General features: G+C 38.8%; 1 protein-coding gene across 2 annotated transcripts; it reads left to right on the top strand.

The window, feature by feature from the left end:
- Nucleotides 1-3,350: 3,350 nt before the first annotated feature.
- Nucleotides 3,351-19,165, top strand: LOC133543021 (wee1-like protein kinase 1-A). Of its 2 annotated transcripts, none has more exons than XM_061887376.1 (10): nt 3,351-3,931; nt 6,348-6,547; nt 6,806-6,872; nt 6,949-7,118; nt 11,940-12,199; nt 12,277-12,348; nt 12,413-12,498; nt 12,574-12,744; nt 16,256-16,343; nt 18,271-19,165. In XM_061887376.1, exons 1-10 carry the CDS (start codon nt 3,581-3,583, stop codon nt 18,291-18,293), a joined length of 1,488 nt encoding a protein of 495 aa, XP_061743360.1. In that variant the 5' UTR covers nt 3,351-3,580; the 3' UTR covers nt 18,294-19,165. The 2 variants fall into 2 exon arrangements, with proteins under 2 accessions (XP_061743360.1, XP_061743361.1); XM_061887377.1 differs by lacking the exon at nt 3,351-3,931 and adding an exon at nt 6,101-6,264.
- Nucleotides 19,166-19,595: the final 430 nt, after the last annotated feature.

Genomic DNA, 19,595 nt, shown 5'->3' with positions numbered 1-19,595 from the left:
TATACATATATATATATATATATATATATATATATATATATATATATATATATATGTTTCAAAATGTTGTGCATGCACTCTATAGTCTTGAAAATACGGAATTCATTTAGCAGCACCGAAACCTTTTGCTTGAATCAGGTTGCAAAAATAAGTAATAATTACATAAAACAGGACTCATACAATCTGATGAAGTATTAATGGACAAACATTTTTGTTGTGCTAAAATAAATAAATTATAACTCAATAATAAATAATACTAGTACATATGTTTCTTAAATGAACTGTCACTAACATTAAAATTGCAAACAAAATTTCAGCTTCACAACAATTTTGCATTTAAGAAACTTCGATAGTTTGATTGGCAACACTAAATTGGCCCTGGTTTGTGAATGTGAGTGTGAATGTTGTCCGTCTATCTGTGTTGGCCCTGCGATGAGGTGGCGACTTGTCCAGAGTGTACTTCGCCTTCCACCGGAATGCAGCTGAGATAGGCTCCAGTATCCCCCGCGACCCCAAAATGGACAAGCGGTAGAAAATGGCTGGATGGATGTATGACTTTTGCTCCAGACTTCTTCTGTTTTTTTGAGATTGTCATTACTGCCACAAGTGGTAAAAAAGTGTGAGTAATAATATTTCCTTTCCTGTCAAAACCTGAATTGGACTCCTTTATGTGCAAGTAAAATGTCTGGTCAATGTGTTATTATTCCATTTCCTATTCATTATAATTACAGTGGAACCTACGAAGTCGAATTGCCGTCCAAAGTATTTGATAAAAGTACACTTGAGAAAAAGATTATTCATGTATTTAATATGTGTGTTTACTTACTATGGTATATTATTTGATTATTATGTATTTATTCACTTTTCTGTTACAGAGAACAATAAAATGGGATAAAATCGCTATGGTATGAAAAGGGGTAGGATTAAATAAACTCAACTTCTTCCTACTCCTTTTCGTGCGTGCTGTAATTAAGCAACTGGAAATATGTGATGACTTACGTATGCATGTTCGAAATAAACTGAAACTGAACTAAACTGACTATTCTAGCCAAGTGTTTTTCAACCACTGTGCCGCGGCACACTAGTGTTCCGTGAGATACAGTATGGTGTGCCTTGGGAGATTATCTAGTTTGACCTGTTTGGGTTGAATATGTTTTTTGCAAACCTGTAATTATAGTCTGCAAATTAAGTGTTGTTGCTGAGTGTCGGTGCTGTCTCGAGCTCGGCAGGTCAACATTGTAATACTCGTCCATATCAGTAGGTGGCAGCAGGTAGCTAATTGCTTTGGATATGTCGGAAACAGCGGGAGGCAGTGTGCAGGTAAAAAGGTATGTAATGCTTAAACCAAAAATAAACAAAAGGTGAGTGCCCCTAAGAAAAGGCATTGAAGCTTAGGGAAGGCTTTGCAGAATGAAACTTAAACTGAACTAGCTACAAAGCAAACAAAAACAGAAGGCTGGACTACAGCAACACTTTGCAGTGGAGCAAAGCCAGCATCCACAATGTACATTTGAACATGACATGACAATCAACAATGTCCCCGCAAAAAAAGGATTGAAAATAGCTGAAATATTCTTCATTGTTAAAACAAAGTAGATGCGGGAAATATCGCTCAAAGGAAGACATGAAACTGCTACGGGAAAATACCTACATCAAAGTGGAAAAAAGCCACCAAAATAGGAGTGCAAGACAAGAACTAAAACACTACACACAGAAAAACAGCAAAACAATGTAAATTAAAGCTGCAAGCAGCATTGGCTGCTGCCCCCGAGACCCAAGCCCTGGTCTTATTTAGACCTACATAGAGGTTTTTGTTTCATGTCTCTACGACATTCCTAACAGAAGTTACAAGCAGTTTTGTCTGTGTTTTTTCCTAGGGAGCGCTGAAGCGCAATTTTGATTTTTGGGGTTTGGTTTTTTATTAGATGGTAATTTTCGCCAGTCCTGATGTGTGTTTAAAATTTGGTGAGTTTTGAAGCATGATAAGGGGGTCAAATTACAGCTCGGTGTTTCTGGATGTTGTTGATAAATAGCTTTCGCTTTGCATAGTAGAGCTTTAACTTGCACTTTGAAGCATTTTAAGGGGGTCAATTTACAGCTCAAAGAAGCGCAAGACAAGAACTAGAACACTACACACAGAAAAACAGCAAAACAATGTAAATTAGTCAGGGATTGGTGTGACAGGTGGTGACAATACACCAAGTTTGAGACAAGAGCTATATGGATCAATCAATCAATCAATCAATGTTTATTTATATAGCCCTAAATCACAAATGTCTCAAAGGACTGTACAAACCACTACGACTACGACATCCTCGGAAGAACCCACAGAAGGACAAGGAAACTCACACCCCGTGGGCAGGGAGAATTTACACCCAGTGGGATGCCAGTGACAATGATGACTATGAGAACCTTGGAGAGGACCTCAAATGTGGGCAAACCCCCCCCCACCCCCACACCCCCCCTTCTAGGGGACCGAAAGCAATGGATGTCGAGCGGGTCTAACATGATACTGTGAAAGTTCAATCCATAGTGGCTCCAACACAGCCACGAGAGTTCAGTTCAAAGCGGATCCAAGATAGCAGCGAGAGTCCCGTCCACAGGAAACCATTCCAAGCGGAGTCAGATCAGCATCGTAGAGATGTCCCCAACCGATACACAGGCGAGCGGTCCATGCTGGGTCCCGACTCTGGACAGCCAGTACTTCATCCATGGTCATCGGACCGGACCCCCTCCACAAGGGAGGAGGGGACAGAAGAGAAAAAGAAAAGAAGCGGCAGATCAACTGGTCTAAAAAGGAGGTCTATTTCAAGGCTAGAGTATACAAATGAGTTTTAAGGTGGGACTTAAATGCTTCTACTGAGGTAGCATCTTGAACTGTTACCGGGAGGGCATTCCAGAGTACTGGAGCCCGAACGGAAAACGCTCTATAGCCCGCAGACTTTTTTTGGCCTTTAGGAATCACTAATAAGCCGGAGTCTTTTGAACGCAGATTTCTTGCCGGGACATATGGTACAATACAATCAGCACATTGATGCATGCTCGGTTATGGTTTAAAGTCGAATCCAACAATTGCGACTATGACTTTTTAAACAAGAAAAATTCCTACTTTGTGAAACTGTTCTCAAAGCATGGCAAAAAAAAAACTATTCTGATTCTGATTCTGATTATTGTCAACTGAGTTTCGTTTTTTAATGATTTCTGCTGGTGGTGTGCCTTAGGATTTTTTCAACGCAAAAAAATGTCCCTTGGCTCAAAAAAAGGTTGAAAAACACTGACCTAGCCAGTGATCTTAATTTTAGGTGATGCATTTTGAGCCAATCACATGCCGACTCTTTGAAGCGTTTGCTTTCAAATCAACCAATCAGGGACGGAGTTGGTCACTTTGGTCGCGTGTTGTCACTCGGGACCAATTTAAAAGACTTTGTCAGTTTGCCAGCTCTGCTAAGACGCTTTGCGACACTTGCTTTTTTTGGGGGGATCGAATACCTTGGCTCATGTGGTAAAATTAACTAGTTTGTTTGGAAAAAAATAAATACTGGTGGCGTTTTTTTCGTTTGTGACGACGTTGTGAGCTAGCATGTCGAGCTACAGCCAACATTGGACACCTTCTCCTTCGCCCACAGCTATCAAGGTCTGCCAGAAGCTGATTTTTACAACCAGCGATGGAGAAGATGAGCCCATCGACGACAGCAACGAGTCTGGATTCAAAGAACAAGACTCTTTTGAAAAATCGCCCAACGCCAGCAAACTAATGCGCGCCAGCATGGACGAATCGGCAGAGCTTTGGGAAGAAGGGAACTTCGTAAGTCTGTCTGATTTCTCCGGCGACACCTCGGCTCTCTTTGCGGTCTGCGCCACCACGCCGAGGAAAGTCCCCGCTCCGATCCCCACCTGCCCCGACAAACCTGCACGCAAAACTCAGAGAAAGGTCAGTTGTTGATGTCTTTTCCATTCCAACGTGGTCTGTTAAAACGATGTTGAGGAACGTGTTTGATGCGTCTGTTTTCAGTCGTGCCTTAACGGTTCAAAGACTGAGCTCGTAACGGACAACGGAATACGGTGTCGAACTCAATTTCAATAGAGGGCCACTTGTTACAGTGAATAGCTGTATATGTCATGTTAAAACAACAACTGATAAGCTGCACTTGACCAAAAACTGCCTCACAATACAAAGGCCCTGAGTCGTCTTGGGTTCAATCCCAGGCTCGGGATCTTTCTGTGTGGAGTTTGCATGTCCTCTGCGTGGGTTCCCTCCGGTTACTCTGGCTTCCTCCCACTTCCAAAGACATGCACCTGGGGATAGGTTGATTGGCAACACTAAATTGGCCCTAGTGTGTGAATTTGAGTGTGAATGTTGTCTGTCTGTCTGTGTTGGCCCTGCGATGAGGTGGCGACTTGTCCAGGGTGTACGCCGCCTTCCACTCGATTGTAGCTAAGATAGACACCATCACCCCCCGCAACCCCAAAGGGAATAAGCAGTAGAAAATGGATGGATGGATGCTTCCAGGCTTTCGTGGGCCACCTTGATTGGGAAACACTTGATTGATGCATTTTCAAAAGCAGTTAGCGTAGCCTTCCGAAGCCCTTTCACTAGCAGAGGGACAGCGGAAACTTAAAACAGACGCTGTATTCTCCATTGCCATCCATCCCTTTAAAAGGATGGGAGTTGATTAAATTTTGTTGGTTCCGATTCCACTTTCAATTCTGCTTAACGATTCATTTCTTTATCGGTTCTATTGTTGATTCTTCTTTAAATAAAAAGATACAGAAGTGTATTTTATCAATATTGTTTAGTTGAGAGCTAACATGACCTTACACAGCCACCAGTGATGTCTTTAAAGGCACATAGCATAGAAAAACTATTTTGAAAATAAATAAATAGAAACATTCTGTAGAATTTAACACAAGAAAACATATGTGGAAATTACACAAGAATCTAACATTTCGTAACATGTTTAAAACTTTTAAGAATCGTTATCTGCCTAGAAAATATACCTGGTAAAGGTTTGTTTAGATTTACAAGGTGAAACTTTTATAATGACATAGGCTCATAACATGCAGCACAAGATTTTTCAAGCCTTTTTTTGATCTCATTCTGATGGTTATGGTTTACATATTATGAAAACCTTGAATTGAAAATCTCAGAAAGCGTGTGGTTTTTAAAAACTGTAAACCATGATCATCAAAATAATAGTTAACACTTGGCATACCTCAGTTTGCATGTAATGCGTTTATATAACTTATTAGTTTCACATTTGGAGTTGAATTGTGGACATAAATTAACTTTTACTCACTATTCTCATTTTTAGAGTTGTACATGTATAATATGAGTGAAAATGTTTGAGGAAACACATGCAACTTTTCTCTTACTATATACAATTGAACATACACCTACTGAAAAAAGGAGCATTGATGTGGCAAATTGTTGTAAGCTTTTGACCACAAACTTAGTCACTGTGACAGTCGTCGTTACTGGCCTGAGTCATTGTACTTTTTCCAGCTTGCGGTAGACGTGAACTGGTGCTATTACTGCCCGCCTCCAAACCAGTCAGAATATGTCTCCTCATGTTCATCTAAATGAGAAGGCATTCATTTCAATTTTCCATCTAATAGCGCTAACATTAAGGTGGTGTTCGTACCTGTAGTATTTACGACAGATAACTGCTGCTGCTTAGGATGAGATCGGCACAGTTCAAAACCACAACATTCATTGCGTGCTGTGTTTTCAAACGTTTTGGCATTTTGCTCGCATGTCGTCCTCTTATTGAAATAGCCTCCTTGGAATTATTACAAATAGCGCTGTTGCAATCTTTTTCTTGTAAAACGTCGGCAAATTTTGGGTTGCATATTCTGCCCTGTGCCGCCATTTTGCTCTTTGATGCTGGCTGGCGTCACTACGCACGTTGCGTGATGATGTCAACCTCACCCGGAAGAACCGGTAACAGAAACGGTTGACAAAATGACAAACGATTTAAATTAATTAATACACTTGGAACCGGTTATGAATAAGAACCGTTGTTCCATCCCTTGTCCCTTTTCTAGGCAAAGGTGGACTGGGACAGAAATCTGTCCCTGGACTTTTTGGTCCAAATCAGCTCACTACAATCCATGTGCAAATATTGTACCAACACACCCCATTGATATCCACTTATACATTTACATAAACCCTCAAGACCGCTGTACTGAACAATATCCGCCCTCTGCATTGGAAAGTACCTTTTTGCACCTATTATTGGCAGCCGGATAAACCACCCAAGCTTGGTAAAGTTTTTTTAAGTGAACATGTATGTAGGTTGTTCTTTGATTTTTGTGTCGCACTAAACCATTATTGTATGTTTGCACAGAGCTTTGTGTCCAGCGTAAGGGGCTCATGCAGCGTGAGGTCCCTCTTCAAGGATGTGGAGCCTGCAGCAATGTCCAGCAGAGACAGCTTCACGAGAAGACAGTCCACACCCCTGGTCAACTTTAACCCCTTCACCCCTGACTCCATGCTCATCAAGTCAGCCACACAGCAGCTCAACAGGAAGCGAATGCACTGCAATATGTACGTCATCTCTTTAACACTTGTTTATTTGTATAAAATGGATCCCCATTAGTTGCTACACAATAGTCAGTAATCTTCCTCTTCATTGTTACATGTGAAGACGTTAGTAACCTAAACAACATTAAACCTGCTAATTAGGCAGCATCTAAAACCTATTACCTATTAACATTTTGCAGTTTGATTTCACATCAATGCCTCAACTTGCTGCCCCTTGCTGGACAGACAGATAATTACACACTTGACTATTGTCCTCCTCAGCTCAAACGGTGAAGATATAGAGACAGGTGACGCTGAGGGAGACGAGGAAATCCCACCACCATCCAAGGTAATGTTTTTAGTCTGTCATTAAGCATTGTCTTAACGCTCAGTGAGATCAATTTAGCACTTTCTTTTTCCCACAGAGGATTAGTATTAGTAACACGATGACCTCTCGCTACGACTCTGAGTTCTTGGAGCTGGAAAAGATTGGTTGCGGTCAGTTTGGTGCCGTGTTCAAGTGCGTGAACAGACTGGACGGCTGCATTTATGCCATCAAGCGCTCCAAGAAGCCTCTAGCTGGAGGAGTGGAAGAGTAAGTCTGCTAACACTTTGAATTATATATGTTACATCAGGGGTCGCCAACGCGGTGACCACGGGCACCAGGTAGCCCGCAAGAACCAGATGAGTAGCCTTCTGGCCTGTTCTAAAAATAGCTCAAATAGCAGCACTTACCAGTGAGCTGCCTCTATTTTTTAAATTTTATTTATTTACTAGCAAGCTGGTCTCGCTTTGCTCAACATTTTTAATAGCAGCACTTACCAGTGAGTTGGCTCTATTTTTTAAATTTTATTTATTTACTAGCAAGCTGGTCTCGATTTGCTCGACATTTTTAATTCTAAGAGAGATAAAACTCAAATAGAATTTGAAAGTCCAAAGAAATATTTTAAAGAGTTGGTCTTCACTTGTTTGAATACATTCATTTATTTTTTACTTTACTTCTTATAACTTTCAGAAAGACAATTTTAGAGAAAAAATACAATCTTAAAAATTATTTTAGAATTTTTAAACACATATACCTTTTTATCTTTTAAATTCCTTCCTCTTCTTTCCTGACAATTTAAATCAATGTGCAAGTAAATAAATTGTTTTTATTGTAAAGAATAATAAATCAACTTTAATTTAATTCTTTGATTTAGCTTCTGTTTTTTCGACATAGAATATTTGTGAAATATTTCTTCAAACTTATGATTAAAATTTAAAATAAATATTCTGGCAAATCTAGAAAATCTTTAGAATCAAATTAAATCTTATTTCAAAGTCTTTTGAATTTCTTTTGAAAATTTTGTTCTGGAAGATCTAAAAGAAATAATGATTTGTCTTTGTTAGAAATATAGCTTGGTCCAATTTGTCATATACTCTAGCAAAATGCAGATTGGCTTTTAACCTATTTAAAACATGTCATCAAAATTGTAAAATTAATCTTAATCAGGAAAAAATTACTAATGATGTTCCATAAATTATTTTTAAATTTTTTTTCAAAAAGATTCGAATTAGCTGGTTTTTCTCTTCTTTTTTTCGGTTGAATTTTGAATTTTAAAGAGTCAAAATTTATGATAAACTATGTTTCAAAATTTAATTTTCATTTTTTTCCTGTTTTCTCCTCTTTTAAACCGTTCAATCAAGTGTTTTTTTCATCATTTATTCTCCACAAAAAACCTTCCGTAAAAGGAAAAAAAATGTACGACGGAAAGACAGACAGAAATACCCATTTTTTATAAGTATATACATTTATTTATTAAAGTTAAATTGAGCAGATTGGCGATTTCTGGCAATTTATTTAAGTGTGTATCAAACGCCCTTCGCATTAATCAGTACCTAAGAAGTAGCTCTTGGTTTCAAAAAGGTTGGTGACCCTGAGTTACATCTATGGTTCTGTACTAGGGTTGTCCCAATACCAATATTGTGGTACCAGAACCGGTACCAAAATGTATTTCGATACTTTTGTAAATAAAAAGGACCACAAAAAATTTTGCGGTACATTAAACATGTCTCTTTTTGGAATCGAAGAACAATTTCGGCCTTAAATAAAATAGTGAACATACTAGACAATTTGTCTTTTAATAGTAATTGTAATAGTAATAGTATGCAAACAAAGGCTCCTAATTCTTCTGATGTATGCACCTATTGTCTTTTCTCATTCTATTATTTTGTCAAAATTATAAAGGACCATCTGTAAAAATAGATTATTAATCCACTTGTTCATTTACTGTTAATATCTGGTTATTTTCCGTTGCAACATGTTCTATGTACACTTCTGTTAAAATGTAATAATCACTTATTCTTCTGTTTGGATACTTTACATTAGTTTTGGATGATACCACAAATTTAGGTATCGATCCGATACCAAGTAGTTACATGATCATACAAGTCCTTTACTGAGTTTATAAACATCATATGATTTTTAAAAAAAGGAAAAAAGATTTTGTGACCATATAAAATATAGATGTAATCATAGTTGTATCGACTAGATACGCTCCTGTACTTAGTGTCATTACAGTGGATGTCATATGTTGATCCAAACATGGCATTTGTTTACATTCAATCATGCTAGCTTTTGTTAGCGGTGACCTGTTGTATCCTCCTACGGTGTGTAGTGAAGGATGTTTAGCTATTCCTCGTCCTGCAGGGATGATACTTGTAAGAAACTCTCTTTATTCGTCGCCATGGAGGCGAGGATTAGTGATTTAAAAGGAGATAAAACATTTTAGGTAAAACATTGCTGACTGCGGATGGATGTTTGCTGCTAGCGAGCTAGCCATGTCTTAAAGCCCCTCTTCCTGAGGGTGTTACAGTGTTATAACTTCACCTTTATTGTCCGTTTTTTGGCCAAAATGCGTCCATTCTCCCCTTTCTGCCTACACACCGTGTCTGCTTGTAAGTACTCCTTGATTGTGCGCTGCCGAACACACTCCTCTGCTCTTAAACCCAGCAATGTTGTGAAGGCGTGCCGTCATGCCCGTTAACAAAAAATTGGGGAACCCATCCATCCATCCATCCATTTCTACTGCTTGTCCATTTTGGGGTCGCGGGGCTTGCTAGAGCCTATTTGAGCTACATTCGGGCGGTATGCGCGGTACACCCTGGACAAGTAGCCACCTCATCGCAAAAATAAAAAGCGTGATTATTTATAGGGATGAAATTCTATTGAAGTTTCAAAATTATCATGATAATGCAGTAGCGTGTGACGGTATCAAACGACAATGTGGTGTACTCCTGTCAGTGTAGTTATTTTCTGGCACAATGGACTGGGCCAGGCCAAGAATTTAACCACATTTCCTATGATCCCCTGCGCAGTGCGGGTAAACAGAGTGGAAAACTATCGAAAACCTCCTGCGAAGTTTAAATCAGAAGTAGGGGAATACGAGTATTGGGACAAACCATTTGATGAACCATCACCCGGAAAATGAAGTTGATGAAACAAAGAAGCCAGCAAAGCCAAACATTACTTTTATTTACTTTTTAAAAAGTTGTATTGTCTGTTATGAATGTTCCTACACCATTCTGTAGAGACATATATATAACTGTGACTTTATAAAGTAATTTATTGTTTTTTGATCATAAGCTGCATGTTTTATGCGCTAAAATAAAACATCAGTGCTCAAGGTAACATAAAAAAAAAACAGTAAAATCTTTTGAGGGCAGTAAGCATTGAACTTGCGGCCTAAATATGTATGAAATAGAATTTTCCCCTAAATTAAGTAGGTGTGACTTACATTTGGGTATGCGCTATCCGGAAATTACAGTGAGCCAATGTCCAACATTAACTCATGTTTTAAACCTTATTTAACGACAACATGAAGTAATTAAATTACCAGTTAACTTTGTCCTGTGTGCTTCTTATGACACCCACAGGCGATTCAAGTTTATTGTTCTTCGGTCAATGGTCAACAAAGCAAAAAAAACAGTTGTACATTCATAGATTGAAAATAAAAAGTTGTACATTCATAGATTGAAAATAAAAAATGTTACAGACCGAAAGGGTTTAGGCTGAAGTTAAACACTTATTGCGCCTAAAACAATATTCTCCTTGAAAGTGTGCTCTGATTTTATATATAATGTACCCTTCATCAATTAATGGAACAATAAGTTCAAATGAACTGTCATCAATACATTGCCATGTCCGTGTGGTTGTTTACTTGGTCTTTCACTTTCAAACAGGATGCAAGAGGTTTCACTCTTTGCATCGCTCTCAGCACCTGCGAGCATTGGTTTAATAGCAGCAATAAATGGATTGAATCCTTTTGTCACTCCTCAACAATCTTTGTTTTTGGACAGGAAGTCACTCTAATTAAGCCCTGCCTCTTTCCACATGGCACCAACCTTACTATGGGCTGCGAGCTTCCAACAGTGACAGAGCCCCGCTTGTCACAACTCGCTAGTGAGAAGCTCAGCAAGGAAACAAACATTAGGAGGAAAAAATATGAATACAAAGCCAAATGTCCTTGGACCTCAAGTAAAAAGAGCGACATGGACTTACGACCAAATCCAGAAAACGGCATATACAAGTAAAAATTTGTTTGCGCACGCGTAAATTCAAGCACATTTTTTTTAAATCGCTATCAACTTAAAATCTGCCGCAGACAGTCTGACAAATCACAAGTCAGTAGGGGGTGCTTCTCTCGTGTTTGGAGCAAACGGCAGAGCGATTGTGAGCCTGACTTCAAAGTGTCTCAGAGAACTGAACACAGGCTTAAATGGAAAAAAAAAACTAATGACCGGGCCAAGAAGAAGGTGAAGAAGAAGACAGATGTACGGGAGAAAAACTGACTTGGGGAAATTGGGGAATAATGTAGCCCATTTGAAAGGATAGTCACTACAATGATATCAAAGACTCCACAACAGGTGGGTGACTGAATAATTGTTGTTACTTATAACAAAATGTGTTTATACAGTAGCCTGCCCCTAGCTTTCAGGGGTTACAGAAAACCAATACTTCCATCCTGATGGAGCTTGAGAGATGCTGGAACGAGGAATGGTCGAAACTGCCTAATGATAGGTGTGCCAAGCTTGTGGCATCGTATACAAAAAGGCTGTAATTGCTGCCTAAGGTGCATCAAGAAAGTATTGAGCAAATGCTGTGAATACTTACGTGCATATGATTTTTTGTATTTTTTATACATTTGTAAATAAGAAACCTTTTCACTTTGTATTAATTGGGTATTGGCTGTAGAATTTATTTTATCGACAAAAAATAATTTATTCCATTGTGGAATAAAGTTTTTACATAAAATGTTGAAAAAGTAATCATAGTTAAGGCAAGTAAACATAGTCAGGTTATACAAAAACTTACAAAAAAAAACCTAGCGGTTTTTATTTTTCAGCGAATCATTTATGTAATGTACTTCCTCCACAGGCAGGACGCCCTGCGTGAGGTGTATGCCCACGCCGTGCTGGGCCACAACGCCCACGTGGTGCGCTACTACTCTGCCTGGACTGAGGACGACCACATGCTCATCCAGAATGAGTACTGCAATGGCGGCACCCTGTCCGACGCCATTGCCCAACACATCTCAAGCCTTACAGAGGTCGAACTCAAGGACCTCTTGCTGCAGGTCGCCAACGGCCTTAAGTATATCCACTCCATGTCCCTGGTGCACATGGACATCAAGCCAAGTAAGGCTTTTACTGTGAAAGTAGTTTGTCAGCAAGCGTGTCATTGTAAAACTAACAACGTTGTTTTGGTTGCCCAGGCAACATCTTCATCTGTTACCAGTCTGTCAGGTGCGACGACAACCTGAACACCAGCGTGATCTACAAGATTGGTTTGTATATTTATTTTTACCACTCTATTACAAACACTTGACTATCACATATTTCATCCTACAGGGGATCTGGGTCATGTGACACTGACCAACAGCTCTCAGGCGGAGGAAGGCGACAGTCGATATTTGGCCAACGAAATTCTCCAAAATGTTTGCTGTCTTTTTGTAAACAGGTCCTCTCTCTGACGTGCGCTTCACATACTCACTATATGTTGTCTCCCTCAGGATTACACTGACCTGGCCAAGGCAGACATCTTTTCCCTCGCTCTCACTGTCATCAGCGCCTCAGGGGCAAAGCCTCTTCCCTCTAATGGAGATATGTGGCATGAAATCCGCCATGGCAAACTGCCCACCACCCCCCAAATGCTCTCGCCAGAGTTTGTCAGCCTGCTTCAGGTAAACTTTTATGACTTTTGGCCTCTTGGTGTGTGTGCACCGACCATCTTAGCTTGTTGGCCGGTTAGCACGTGCGGTTAAGATGTCAAGCACATTGAGAAAGTAATGCTGACAAGATTTTTACGAGAGTCACAACTGACTTCTTTTTGGGTACAATAAGAACAAAATACAAAACATAAAACTGCTCAGATTTTGTGTAAAGAGCTTTCATTATTTTTAACATAAGATGAGGATTAGGATCCTCAGGTATATCTTATTAAAGGCCTACTGAAATAAGATTTAGTGTTGCAATGTTAATATTTCATCATTGATATATAAACTATCAGACTGCATGGTCGGTAGTAGTGGGTTTCAGTAGGCCTTTAACTATATGGATTGAATGATAACTAAGTAATACATGTAAAAATAAGAGTTTGAAAAAAGGATTTAATATAGTGCAATTGCTACTTTTTCTTGTAATAGTCCCACTCTTTTCATAAGATTAAGAATGTATTCTTGTAGAACTAGAATTATTTGTAAATTGCTAACTTTTATTGTTAAATAACAATTATAATGCCAAAATGTTATCACTTTAATTGTGAAATTTCAATAATTTATCGAAAATTCTGTTTTTTTTGTAATGTTTTTTTTTTTTGTCATAAAAATGGAAGGGTCTGCTCAAGAAAATTCCCATATTTTCCGAATTATAAAGCGCACTGGTATATATGCAGCACCAACCATATTTCTTCAGAAGAAAAAAAATCCCCCCATATATTAGCCACACTGGACTACAAGCCAGATATATAGACGTTGTGAAAGGATTATTTACACATTAAGTTTTTGTAAATGTTTATTGACATACTTTAATTGTTTCCAAACTATGTCTGTAACACGGCTAGGTGCGGAAGCTAGTTTTTCAATCAGCTAAACCGACTCCATGAGTCCACAGTGATGTTTTTGTGAATTTACGAACTGGTGCAAAACAAACAATGCCATTGTATGTTAGTAATGCAAACACACACTTGTAAACATGTTAGCATATTGGCTAAAGCTAACGACGCCAGCTCGATTACATTACGATAGCACGTACAAATATACATGAAAACACTCCTACAGACATCACACATTGGACAGTTTAATATGTATGAATTGTTTTAGTTATATTGTAAAACTTGCAACCATTGCTTTGAGTGATGAACGAAGAATCCATACGTGTAGAAACGCAAGGACAACGAAGAGACAGAACAATACTTAAAAGCACGAAACAAAAAGAGAGACTGTCAATGTTCACCTCGCAGCACCTGCAGTGAGAAAACTCATCCAAAAGAGGGCATAACAACACACCTTTTAAAAGTACCAGTATAGTGGAAAAAAAAAGTTGATTTTACATGCTTATTTGTGTTTCATTGTATCCATTAAACCAGTGGTCCCCAACCACCGGGCCCCGGTACCAATCGGGCCGCAGAAGAATTTTTTATTAAAAAAATATATATATATATTTTTTTTTTTAATTAAATCAACATAAAAAACACAATATACACTTACAAATAGTGCACCAACCACAAAAAACTCCCTTTTTCATGCCAAAAACATCCCTTTTTCATGACAAAGAAGAAAGAAAAAAAAAAAAAAAGACGCCCCCCCCGGGCCGCTGGACAAATTAAGCGTTGACTGGTCCGCGGATACAAAAAGGTTGGGGACCACTGCATTAAACCATATCAATTATATGTACGATCCGCTAAGTATGTGAAAACACAGTTTAACAAAATACAACCAGCCATTTTGAATATTCAGCTCCTAAAATTTTCAGAGATTGATGTCATGATAGTAACGCTTCTGCACTCTGAGTATTTCATCAGATCAGTCAGAAGGGAAAAATGCAAACATTTGACAGAAATGTGGTGTTTATCGTTCACAATCCGTTTGTGAGTCAACAACATGTATGCTTGGCTTTTTTGAGGCATTCGATACTGTAAATAAAACGCTTAACAATTTAGTCAACAGATCAAGGGTCCTCTGTTGCCCTCATTATACTCTCTTCAAAGCGCTAACAATACTCTATGTATGTGTCATGACTTGCAAATTAACCAAATATGAGTGATATTGTTACTATGAGCGCAAACGCAGACGGATTATTTTAGCCGTGCATTGACAGCAGTGAGCTAATGCTATTTTACACAGCTATTATTGACACACTATAAGCCAGCGGCTGCTTCTGCTTCGTTTCAAACTTGCTAAAAGTAAATTCTAGATTAAAAATTATGCATTTCACCTGATAGTAGACAAATGTGGCCATGGTTAGACCGGCTGGTCGACCTTTACATCCCTGCGGGAAGGCGAAAAAGATGCTTCCTGCAGGAACTTTTGTTTAACCCTTTGTGAGGATTATGATTGGGTCTTCATTCAAACAGAATTATGTGAGCGTCCCGTCGGTCGCCATCCCAGTGAAAGCAGAAATATTACAGAAAGTTTTTGTTTAATTTTAGTTTAATATGATTAGTTTGATTGTGGCTTCACGGTGGAAGAGTGGTTAGTGCGTCTGCCTCACAATATTAAGGTCCTGAGTAGTCTGGGTTCAATCCTGGGCTCGGGATCTTTCTGTGTGGAGTTTGGATGTCCTCCCCGTGGATGTGTGGGTTCCCTCCGGGTACTCCGGCTTCCTCCCACTTCCAAAGATATGCACCCTAGGATAGGTTTATTGGCAACACTAAATTGGCCCTAGTGTGTGAATGTTGTCCGTCTATCTGTGTTGGCCCTGCGATGAGGCAGCGACTTGTCCAGGGTGTACTCTGCCTTCCGCCCGATTGTAGCTGAGATAGGCACGAGCGTCCCCCACGACCCCAAAGGGAATAAGCGGTAGAAAATGGATTGATGGATGATTAGTTTGTATGTTTAGCAGCTAGCAATGCTGCACACGCTAATTGTACAATGAAACTACATCTGTCACTCAGCTTCTAAAACTTATTAGTCATCCTATTTGTGTTTTAGCTCAAAAATATTATAGTCCTGTATCTTCATTTTTTCCAAAATAATCATTGTTGGCTATCATAAAGTGTGCTTAATTAGCATTGTTGTTTGGCAGGAAGGGCTCTGTGGTTCCTCACGCAACATCACGTGATCACGTGACTGGCTTCCTCATTCTCTCTCGAAATGGCTCGGATGGCTATTTTGGTCGTATCAATTCATTAGCAAACTTTGGAAGTCTTGGTGTCATAAATCCGACATAATAGCTTCAATACAGATGTAACTTGTTTTTCCACTCAACTGGTACTATAAGTGTATGTTGATAACTATGTGTTGAATTATAGCTGTTGGCGAAGAAAAATCCATACATTAGCCTCGCCATTTTATAAGCCACAGGGTGCAAAGTGTCGGAAGAATGTAGCAGTTTATTGTCTGGAATTTACGTAGATCTTGTCATGTTGCAATATTTTCTCGTAAAATGATTACACTTTCTTGTAGAATGCCAACTTCTTATCATATTCCATTAGCGATGTTCTCACTGTGATCAAGTCTATGTTTCATGTCGCAGCTTATGATCAACCCTAACCCGGCCAGACGACCTTCCAGCTGTGACCTCACTTGTCACCCGATGCTCCTGATGGCTGCTGAAATGAGAGGTATATTCAAATTTTTTGCTAACCCATATAAATGGCCAGAAAAACTCAGGTCTTATTTAAGGGGAACATTATCACAATTTCTGAAGGGTTACAACCAATAAAAATCAGTTCCCAGTGGCTTATATTATTTTTCAAAGTTTTTCTCAACATTTTACCCGTCACGCAATATCCCGAAAAACGGCTTCAAAGTGCCTGATTTACACCATCGCTATATCCACCTGTCTATTGTCCTGTGACGTCACTGCGTGAAGCCACCAGAAACAAGCATGGCGGATAGTACAGAAAGGTATAGCATAGTAGCTCGGGTTCAGACTCGGATTTCAGCGGCGCAAGCGATTCAACAGATTACGCATGTATTGAAACGGATGGTTGGCGTGTGGAGGCAGGTACCGAAAAGGAAATTAAAGAAAAAACAGAAGCTTTTGAGCCATATCACGACAGACAGCGGCACGGGAGAAAGAGCGGACAAATTTGGCGATCGCCTTCTAACCAACGATTGTTATGTGTTTGTTTGGCATTAAATGTGGGTGGAGGGAAAGGCTGGATGCAAATATAGCTACAAATGAGGCATAAAGATGCAATATGTACTTACAGCTAGGCTAAATAGCATGTTAGCATCGATTAGCCTGAAGTCCTGCCATGACCAAATATCTCTGATTAGCACACTCCACATAAGTCAATAACATAAACAAAACTCACCTTTGTGACTTCGTTGACTTTATCGTTGGAAATGCATCTGCTTTGAGTGTCGCGGGATATCCACACATTCTTGCCATCTCTGTTGTAGCATAGCTGTCGTCGGTAAAGTGTGCAGAACAAACGAGGGACTTTCGCATCTTTTGGCTTCTGGTGCAACTTGAATCCATCTCTGTTCGTGTTGTTACACCCTCCGACAACACACCGACGAGGTATAATGTCTCCAAGGTACCGGAAAACAGTCGAAAAAACGGAAAATAACAGAGCTGATTTGACTTGGTGTGTGTAATGTGTTTGAGAAAATGGCGGGTCGCTTCACGACGTGACGTCACTGCTCCGACAGGCGAACAATTAAAAGGCGTTTAAATCGCCAAATTCACCCTTTTAGAGTTCGGAAATCGGTTAAAAAAACATATGGTCTTTTTTCTGCAACATCAAGGTATATATTGACGCTTACATAGGTCTGGTGATAATGTTCCCCTTTAAATATTTGCGTACTTAAATAACATCAGATTACCAAGATGAAAGGGTTATCGCTGCTGCAGAAATGAGAAGAGGAAGAAAGAGAGACAAAAAACTTCAAATCCTATGATTTCAAGAAGGAGGGAGGGTTTAGAAAAAATGTCTCATCCTTAACATCAACCAATACATTAAAAAAACCTATTGTGGATGAGAACATTTGACTGAAAAGACAAATACAACATTATTTAGTGATTAACCACATCTCAGCAGTTTTTGTCCTATTCAGTTGGGGATTTGGAGAAATCCCGAATGGGCTCCAGAAATACATAGGCCATTAAAGTGTCTTAGGACAAAAAACAGACAAAGCCGCACACAAACTCTTTGACTCAAATTGTAGTTTTAGACAAGAAATTACTGTAATCTTAATTTTGCCATTACAGCGCCGGGCAGCTCTGGGTCGATCTTCACACAGTCAAGTTCAAGAATGTTCTTTTGCAGAAGTAAGCTTAGGTTTTTGCTCATGCAAGGAAATTATCTTGCCACACATTCTCGTGAATACCTATTTTCAGATTTCCATTATTTGGTTTCACTAAGGGGTTTATAATTAGCTTTTAAAACACCAGTATGTTTGTCATATGATGGTTTTACAGCTTATTTTCCGAGTCCAAACTGTTCAAAATATCACTAGGTTTTCATGAGTTCTTTGAAGGACCTTCTGCACCAGATTCAAGTTCCCACTGATGAACTCTGCTCCTTTCTTTGTTGTCAGCGAGCTTCAGAAGGCTGAGCTAAATAAAATCCCTGCCGAGGACAGCAGCAGCACGCTGAGCTGCGCCACCATCACCTGTGGACGCATTGAGGATATGAGCTGCTGCATCAATTTGGTTTACTGGTAAATGGATTTTAATTATTTTAAATTGAGTTTAAAAGTGATACTGTGTAATCATTTTTATTTATACGCAGTGCTATTTTGAACATGTCTATAATGTGAGGTTATTTTATTAATTTATTTTAGTAAGTCAAAATTACTTATTTACCAGTTTGGTTTTTTTGTATATTTTTACAGCACTTTTTGTTGGTTTCTGTTTTGTATGTGCTCCAGAAAGACATAATTGAACAAAATAACATTTATTATATGACTAAATCTTTTTGTTGTTTGCATTTGCAAAGAAAAGTATCAGTTTTATTTTTATAGTCTACTTTTGCAGTGCTTTTTGTTGCTCACATTTGCAAAGAAAAGTATCAGTTTTATTTTTGTAGTCTATTTTTGCAGTGCTTTTTGTTGCTCACATTTGCAAAGAAAAGTATCAGTTTTATTTTTGTAGTCTATTTTTGCAGTGCTTTTTGTTGCTCACATTTGCAAAGAAAAGTATCAGTTTTATTTTTATAGTCTACTTTTGCAGTGCTTTTTGTTGCTCACATTTGCAAAGAAAAGTATCAGTTTTATTTTTGTAGTCTATTTTTGCAGTGCTTTTTGTTGCTCACATTTGCAAAGAAACCAATTATTTTGATTAATGGATACTGCACCATGTTTTCTTTTACCCTAAGATGTTTCCTTTGTTTCCCCAACATCAATGTTGTAAATGGTTTGCAGAAAAGTTGGTCAGGGCTGAACTGTATGATGGAGAAAGACAAAATGAGCATTAAAGAGTTTGTGAATTGAACCTGTGGCCTTACATGTGTGTCATTCACGATGAAAGTGTGGATGCTGATTTTTAAGGGTCCTGGCTGCTATTGGTGTTTAAGTGATTTTAGATCATAAAATTATTTTGTCAAACCATGACTTGGATTAAGGTTGTTTCTTCGACGCAGAGGGAATTTAGCACGAGCGAGACGTGAATGTGAGTACATCTTTTTTTTTTAACACTATAACAAAAGACAAACAAAAAGCGCTCACAATGGAGGTACAAAACTTGGCTATGGAAACAAGCACTATTGACATAAACAAAATATTTAGCACAAAGGCAATTAACTATGAACTATAAACAAAAACTTACATGACATGGAACTGTAAACGAGAGCATGAAGGTAGGAACAGCATGGGTAAGTGCAGGATAGGTAGATGAAGTTGCCAGGACGAAGACAGAAAAAGAA

Source organism: Nerophis ophidion, linkage group LG25 (assembly GCF_033978795.1).
Source record: "Nerophis ophidion isolate RoL-2023_Sa linkage group LG25, RoL_Noph_v1.0, whole genome shotgun sequence".
NCBI lineage: Eukaryota > Metazoa > Chordata > Actinopteri > Syngnathiformes > Syngnathidae > Nerophis > Nerophis ophidion.
This window is presented reverse-complemented; position numbering and strand designations above follow the sequence as displayed.

Bases quoted from the DNA above. Each gene is read 5' to 3' on its own strand.
- LOC133543021 (XM_061887376.1), top strand. From the start codon at position 3,581: ATGTCGAGCTACAGCCAACATTGGACACCTTCTCCTTCGCCCACAGCT. The intron at 12,349-12,412 runs GTTTGTATATTT...TTCATCCTACAG, and splicing joins CAGCGTGATCTACAAGATTG to GGGATCTGGGTCATGTGACA. The intron at 12,745-16,255 runs GTAAACTTTTAT...TTCATGTCGCAG, and splicing joins AGTTTGTCAGCCTGCTTCAG to CTTATGATCAACCCTAACCC.